Source organism: Ranitomeya imitator, chromosome 2 (assembly GCF_032444005.1).
Source record: "Ranitomeya imitator isolate aRanImi1 chromosome 2, aRanImi1.pri, whole genome shotgun sequence".
NCBI classification, from domain to species: Eukaryota; Metazoa; Chordata; class Amphibia; order Anura; family Dendrobatidae; genus Ranitomeya; species Ranitomeya imitator.
Window position 1 is genome coordinate 462,027,150 of NC_091283.1, and position 8,697 is coordinate 462,035,846.

The 8,697-nt window shown below is 41.6% G+C and overlaps 1 protein-coding gene across 1 annotated transcript; it reads right to left on the reverse strand.

Moving 5' to 3' along the window:
- Positions 1-485: 485 nt before the first annotated feature.
- Positions 486-2,299, reverse strand: LOC138664475 (DEP domain-containing protein 1B-like). Its single transcript, XM_069751207.1, has one exon. The coding sequence runs from the start codon at positions 2,297-2,299 to the stop codon at positions 710-712; it is 1,590 nt and encodes a 529-aa protein (XP_069607308.1). The 3' UTR covers positions 486-709.
- Between the last annotated feature and the right edge of the window lie 6,398 nt (positions 2,300-8,697).

Below are 8,697 nucleotides of genomic sequence, written 5' to 3' on the forward strand. Positions count from 1 at the left end.
GTTCAAATCACCCCCTTTCTGCCCCGTTCAAAATAAAACAATAAAAAAATCAAGCATACACATATTTAGTATCGCCGCATTCAGAATCGCCCAATCTATCAAGCTATTAAAAGAATTAATCAAATCGGTAAACGGCGTAGCAAAAAAAAAGTCAAAACCCCAGAATTACGTTTTTTTGTTGTTGCTGTAACATTGCATTAAATTGCAATAACGGGCGTTCAAAAGAGTGTATACACACCAAAATGGCATCTTTAAAAATGTCAGCTCGGTTTGCAAAAAATAAGCCCTCACCTGGCCCCAGAACCTAAAATATGGAGACGCAACAGGTCTTGCAAAATAATGTTTTTTTTTTTGTTTGTTTTTTTTTTAAAGACAAAAATATTTTAATGTATATACAGTGCTACATTATTTTACATTCATCCAGTGTATTAGAGATTCAAGTATTTACACGATTTTTTTTTTTTAACATTCCCCGAGAATAATACAATTTTAGATTTTCAGTAGTCGTAATTAAAATCCACAATTCAAAAGGGAAAAATCTTGAAATGTCTGCATCATAAAAAAATGCAAGTTTTTGTTACCATCTGACCTATTGAATGTGTAGAATACTGATAAGTGGTCATCGGATCTCGTGTCTCGCTGCACGTAAATATCATTATCATGTGTTGTAAACAGTCACGTAGATTCATGGTGGAGTCAGAGCTTTCTCCTACATGCGAAAGCTTCGTGTCCTATGAAATGACTGGAAAGGCCGCTTTAGAGTGAAAAATGAGAGCTGAGGTATTAGGCCTGTTTTCTCTGGGAATATTGCGGCTTCACTCGCTGGCGTGGGGAAACGCTCCTTGTAGACTTGAAAGTGGGCTCTCTGGAACTGTTTTAGCTTCTTCTTCTTTTCCTTGGAGGACACAGACTTGTCATTTATGAGGTCTTCCAGTGCACTCTTCCCCAGATCCTGAGGTTGGCTCAGCTTCTGATATTCATACTCACGTGTTATACCCCGTGGCTTAATGAAAGATGGATGAAGTGTACTGTCGATGTTGGCTCCTGGATACTTTATCTGGACTCTTCTTTGGTGTGCCACGTAATCTTCCACAGAGTTTTTATAAGATGTCGGTACAGTCAGAATCTCCTGGCAATTGTCCATCATGAAGGTTACCAGCTTTGTGGATAGAAGCTCACCCAGGTCCACCTCCTCTTTAGAGCGAAGGACAGAGCGAGAAAAGGTCTGCACCATCAGCGCTCGGTTCCCAGAAGTGTCGCACAGAGGTGGCATTTCTCGGTTAAGGCCTATCCTCGCCATCATCCTCATTAGCAGTTGCAGTTTCCTACGATTTTCCGGTGGTAGAAGCAGACAGCAAACCTGAAGAGCTTCAATAGCTATGGTCCGCTTTTGCAGAAGACCAAGTATGTTCACAAAAACATCAAACAGTGGGAATGTCAGAAGTGGTTCCTGTAGAGAGCTGTAATAGTCAGCGATGGTCCTAAATACATCTCTTTCGAAGCCCAAATACATTGGCTGCTTCATTTCCGAGCAATTTGGCCACTTCGCCAGGCATTTCATTGCCGACAGCAGCCAATGGGGAAGCTCCTTTGATCGGTCATCCATCACCACGATCCCCTGCTTGTTGACATTGTACACGTTGTGCATTACGTGCTTCCCATTTGTTTGCTTAATGTCCATCACTTCATCCAGAGAATCAAGTCCAAAAATCTTTTGTAAACGTAATAGTGTCCTAGATTTCCATATTTCTTCAATGTTTTCTGCGGTTAACTCTTTACGATATAGCAGCCGACAGGTTGGCACCTCTCCTATGGCTATACTGTGCCGCTTATACCACATCTCAGAATTCATTACAAGAGGTTTCACAGGAATATAAGTGTGTGACGTCACAGACTCTTTGTCAGACCAGCGAGGGAATGGGAGAGGGTCCGCTCTTAGCTGAGGTCTTTTGGGATATGGTTTAAGAGGGGATGTTGGCGGAAACCTGTACAGGCTGTTACTATCCTCAAAGTCTTCTTTACCCCATCTTCCCTTCACATCCTCAATTACATGGTTCTTCAAGAACTTCTTTAATAGCTGGATTGTCTGACCTCGAGTTACTTCTGGACCAAAATTTTGGTTACACTGGAGTAGTTCATGCAACCAATCCACAGCTTCAGTCGCAGTGAAACACCGATCATAAGTTTTAAAGTGCAGGCGATGCTTCTTCTGGGTCATTCCCGAGCGGAAAAGTTCAATTGTTTCATTCCACAGCTTGGTCGCTCTGTACGGGCCCGGGCCTATGATGCGGTGCTCCATCGTTTTGTTTTTTTTGTTGTGTTTTTTTAACAAACTTTGGATTTTTCTTTCACCACTTAAATAAAAAAGAACCTATACATGTTTGGTATATATGAACTCGTAATGACCTGGATAATCATAATGGCGGGTCATTCTTAGCATTTAGTGAACATGGTAAAAATAAATAAAAAAAAACAGTTGTGGAATTGCACTTTTTTTGCAATTTCACTGTACTTGGATTTTTTTCCTGTTTTTGAGTACACGATATGGTATAACCAATTATGTTGTTCAAAAGTATAACTTGTACCACAAAAAAACAAAAAACATCACATGGCCATATTGAAGGAAAAATAAAAAAGTTATGGCTCTGGGAAGAATGGGAGCGAAAAATAGAAATGCAAAAATGAAAAAGGGCTCCGTCATGAATTGGTTAAAAAAAGGCTATTCAAAAATTTGGGGCAGATTCACAAGCAGAGGACTGCTGCTGGAGTCTTTGCTTCAAGAGCCACCACACACAGACGTATACAGGACATGAGCTACAAGTGTCGCATTCCTTGTGTCAAGCCACTCATGACCAATAGTCAATGCCAGAAGCATCTTACCTGAAATGGACTGTGTTGCTCAGTGGCCCAAGGTGTTGTTTTCAGATTAAAGAAAATGTTGCATGTAATTTGAAATCAAGGTCCCTGAGTCTTGAGGAAGAGTGGAGAGGCACATAATCCAAGCTGCTTGAGGTCTAGTGTGAAGTTTCCACAATCAGTGATGGTTTGGGGAGCCATGTCATCTGCTGGTGTAGGTCCACTGTGTTTTATCAAGACCAAAGTCATCACAGCCATCTACCAGGAAATTTTAGAGCACTTCATGCTTCCCTATGCCGACAAGTTTTTTGGAGATGGAAATTTCATTCTCCAGCAGGACTTGGCACCTAAAAACAGCAGTATCACTCTGCTTAATTGGCCAGCAAACTCGCCTGAAAATCTTTGGGGTACTCTCAAGAGGAAGATGAGAGACACCAGATTCAACAGTGCAGATGAGCTGAAGGCTGCAATCAAAGCAACCTGGGCTTCCATAACACCTCAGCAGTGCCACAGGCGGATCACCTCCATGCCACACCGCATTGATGTAGTAATTGATGCAAAACGAGCCCTGACCAAGTATTGAGTGCATTTACATTTCAGTAGGCCAACATTTCGGATTTTAAAATCATTTTTCAAGCTGGTGTTATAAAGTATTCTAATTTACTGATATAATAACTTTTGGGTTTTCATTGGCTGTAAGCCATAATCATCAGCATTAACAGAAATAAACACTTGAAATAGATCACTCTGTAATGACGCTATATAATATATGAGTTTTACTTTTTGTATTGAAGAACTGAAATAAATTAACTTTTTGATGATATTCTAATTTATGCACTTGTACCATCCGGTCCCGATTCAGAAACCGACGAATCCTCATCACCCCTTTAAACTGCTCTGAATGGTGGATCTTGTGTAATTTATATATCCTTATCTTCTGCAACCTAATTACCCCTTCTGGGGAAACCAAAGCAAGAAATTCCAACTCTGTTTTGCTGACACACCAACTCCATCACCTTTAGCAAAGAGAGCCATTCAGGTTGTTTTTTTGGATGTGGTGTACAAAAAAATGTCACCTTTTTGTATGGTTTGGCTAAACTTTTTTTCTTAGGGTCACTTGAGTGACAAAACATGTTCTGGTGCAAGTACATGCAGACGAGAAGGTGCCACAACCTGAATCCCAGCCCTGTGTATTGCGTTCCTCTTTTCTATTGTAAATTGATTTAAAAGGCCAAATGCCTGTGATAAGGCGATCGATAGATGAATTGCCTGCCTATACTCAAGTGTTATTTAGAGGTTTTTCTTTTCTTGCTCCTTTTGCAAATTATTCTACCCAGATTTCCCCAGGAGAGAGGATATGTTCATCTTGTAAATGACTGTAATTAATTGAAAAAGAACATAAGTGAAGTGAGATTAGCGTGAAGCACGGGGGAGCTGAGATAGCGGAGATAGACTATTAACCATATTTTGTGAGCAGTATGGGAAGTATTACATCTCCCTTCAAATAACTTTACTTAAAACCCCCTGATCAGTGTCTGTATTACCTATGCGCGGCTTATCAGCGGCCTGTGATATAGCGGTCTGGGGAGACGCCAGCTCTCAACATATCATCTCAGCTGAGAGACAGCGCGGAAAATGAGTAGATTCATCTTTCAATCACATCTTTTTCTCTGTGAGACCAGTACGTGTTTCCTTTAAAAAAAACTTTGAGGTTTTATGTATAAGACAATCATTGTATATTGAAAAGTTCTGCAACTTTTTAGTAAACTTCATGCTTTTTAAGATCTGTTTTCTGCCCGTGTATGAAAACATTCTTGTTTCGAACAGATATATATACAGACCTAAAAATGCAACATGAAGAAAAAAGCAGAAACAGTACTCACCCATATCGATTGTAATCTTCATTAATATATCAAAAACATGATAAAACATAAGATCGAAACAGGAGAGAGTAGAATGCGGGAAAGACAGTGAACAGCCGTTTCGCCGTTCCCAAGTGCTTCATCTGGCCATCCAATCGTGTCAACGTAGCCACATCATTGCTGCAAACATTAGTACCTGCGTATCAGTCTTTCTAATAAATATTGAGGAGTGATCAGTTAGATAGCTTGTACAGATGTCCCTCAATAATGACACAAGTTTCTTTAATATGTTTTATATTTAGTGAAACTTTCTTTTCGAGTTCTATGAATTTCCATTTAGTAATCATTATAAGATTATTACCAGGAATAGAACTCTAGTCCAGGGACAGACTGGGACTAAATTTCAGCTATGGCATTTGAAAGCACAAAGGCACATGCTGTCCCCACTCACTTCCCCAGATTGGGGTCTTTATTACCAATATTACACTGCGTGGAGGAAAACAAAATATACTACAAGAACTACGTTTCCAACATTACCGCCATGAGATAAGATTTAAACGGGTGGTCCGGTCCAAAATGACAAGCCAGAGATCACTATGTGTGACTGTAGACTTATGAATCTCCCTAGAGCACACACTGTGTGCTGATGTGATTTGTCAGTTTCTGGGACTGGACCGGAAGGAGTGACCTCTCTCCATACACTTGTATTGAGCGAGGCTGCGTCTCGTCCAGTGACAAGGCCGTCCAGTGGGCATGGCTGACTAGTGGGCATGGTCTCGCTCTATACTCTTGGATAGGCTCAGGTCTGGAGTATGTATAACGCATACATCACTGTTATTTCCGGCTCAGAAACCAGTGAATCCCCCCTAGCGCACAGTGCATGTTCTGGAGGATTCATATGTCTGAAAGCACACAGAATGACTGCAAACTTATCATTTTAGACAAGTCAACCCCTTTTAACCATAATAAGATTTAACGATAATAGTATTGAAATAATAACAATAGTATAAAAAAAAAATTTCAGGTGCTAAGGTTTTTTGAATGGATTTGGGATATTTTCAGGAGGCTGACTTAAAATGTCCCATTATTTTTGCTGAATTGGTTTTAGTTTATGAGATAATTCAATCCCCCAATGTGACTTTTGTGTGATAAAAAATGCAATAGCTTTATGTCTTTTGACTCTTTTAACAATGTCTTAAGTAATGAAATATCCCATATAATTACCTATTTTGTATTTTAATTTGTAGGTTTACAATGCTATAAAAGCAACGTTTTGAAGCCAGAATTCTCACATCAGCCATAGCGTCTAACACCCAAGATCCAGGACGTCGAGAGGACAGAGATGGAAGAAACTGCAGCACTGCCCCGATGTCCTTTTCCAGGAAGGGCAGTGGACACTGCGAAGTGTGAGTGCAGCCCCAGCTTCCTGCAACGTCATGTTTGAGACTCCTATCAAACAAAACGTCACAGAAAGTATAGTGAAAAACACATTTAGAGATTGTGCAATAAACTCTTAGGAAAGTGTTATGGTGTAAGGAGAGATAGTTATAAAATACATATTAGGTGCTGGACCACCCCTTTAAGTTATATCTATAAGCAGCCATGCTGCCTAGTGAGCAGCTCTGCAGCACTGAATGCTGGGAATCCTGTTCTGTGCCTATACACACTGCTGTTCTGTGTGGTTTTTACACTTTTGTTTTTCTGGAGGCTTCTATGTGGAACCTACAAAGAAGAATGTGAAAACCTGCAGTTATTATTTTAAGAGTAGAATCAAAGTTTTTCTATACTATAAAAGAATTAAAACGCTGCTTCCCATCTGCAAAAAACAAATGCATTGAATAAGGTGGAAAGCGAAAAAAAACTGCAGCAAGAATGCAATAACCAGAGAGTGTTTTATTGTGTAGTTTGGTGCAGACACAATATTTACACTATGTTGGAACACCAGACACAAAAATGCCAGATGTCATGCAGTGAAGCTACATAAAGATGAGAACGTTCTGGAGGCTCCAACTGTGAATGAACAAAAAATCAATCCGTCAGTACCAACTAGAGATGAGCAGGATGCACAGATGATGTTGCGCCAGCCAGGGCTAATCAAAACGTGTGCCGTGGCCCCCGGAAGGTAAGAGATATGCGGCTTCCTGTCCTGCTGCCAGGTACCACTCGATTGGACGATGAACTGGAGTCCCGTCATCTCTAGTCCCAACGTCCTGGATACAGTGGACAGTCCTGGATTTGGGTCTACGCCCTGCAGTCTTGTGCATCTGCTCCATGTCCCTCACTGACACTGACCCTCTGACGGGGTAAAAAGAAATGGTAAAGGAGCTTGGCTTGGGATGTGGCTGGGGCAAGGTCAAAATCTGCTGTGACAACTATCTCCCTTTTTCTGTTCTTCAAAGGTTGTGAGTTACGACTTATGCCAGAACACTTACTCCAGTTTGACAAGAGTAATATTAGCTGCATCAGGAGGCACACGCCACTTTTCATATTTGGCTGGTTCATTAAGAGACGTACCGTATGCCCCTTGGGCAATGCTGGTCTTGTTGAATTGTCCCCTAGCATACAGCAGATCTGGTCCCCATACAGAGTGACTCACCGTGCAGCTTCGGTTGCTTTGTTTCCCACACCAGTGAAGTCTGTGCTGCTTCAGGCAGTGCCGCTTGTCCATGTCAGATATATAGGAATGTATTAGTTATATACATTCTTATAACTAACACCTCATTCAGACATTGGACATTTTTCATGGATAGAACATGTACACATTAAATTCTATAGGGCAATTCATATGTTTGTGTATTTCTTGCAGAACGTGCGCAAAAAAACAAAATCATAGAAGTCCATTATTGGTCATGGATCAAAAATAATGGCGCTTTCACACAAATACTGTAGATGTGTCACATGCTGTGCATGAAATATGATGCATGAACTGTACGAAGATCTCCTCACTTGAGCTTGACAGTCCTGGAGACTGTCACTCTCAGGTCAGGAGGCAGACCGTGACACATGAATATGTGAATGCTGCATTACCCATACAATATCTAAATATAATATACTATATGGGGGAGGGGAAAAATCATACTACATGGGGGGACTCATCATACTACATGGGGAGGGCATAACCATCATACTACATGGAACAAGGGGGCACAACCATCATACTACATGGAAGAGGGGGTGCACAACCATTATACTACATGGAAGAGAGGGGCACAACCATCATACTACATGGAAGAGAGGGTGCACAACCATTATACTACATGGAAGAGGGGGTGTAAACCATCATACTACATGGAAGAGGGGGTGTAAACCATCATACTTCATGGAAGAGGGGGTGGACAACTATCATACTACATGGAAGAGGGGGTGCACAACCATTATACTACATGGGAGAGTGGGGGCACAACCATCATACTACATGGGGGGACACAACCATCATGCCACTTGGAAGAGGGGGTGCACAACCATTATACTACATGGAAGAGGGGGTGTAAACCATCATACTACATGGAAGAGGGGGTGTAAACCATCATACTTCATGGAAGAGGGGGTGGACAACTATCATACTACATGGAAGAGGGGGTGCACAACCATTATACTACATGGGAGAGTGGGGGCACAACCATCATACTACATGGGGGGACACAACCATCATGCCACTTGGAAGAGGGGGTGCACAATCATCATACTACATGGAAGAGGGGGGTGCACAACCATCATACTACATGGGGGGACATGACCATCATGCCACATGGGAGAGTGGGGGCACAATCACCATACTACATGGAAGAGGGGGGGTGCAACCATCATACTACATGGGAGGGGTGGCACAATTGTGAAGTGCTGAGAGCAGTAGTCATGACCGATGTGCTGTTAGTGTTATCTGGGCCTTGTGACCGTGCAAGCCGTCTTTAGCAGATGGTATTGGCTGGCCAGGACCATGACTTCCATGGATTAGTAGAGGAGACTTCCGTGCAAACAT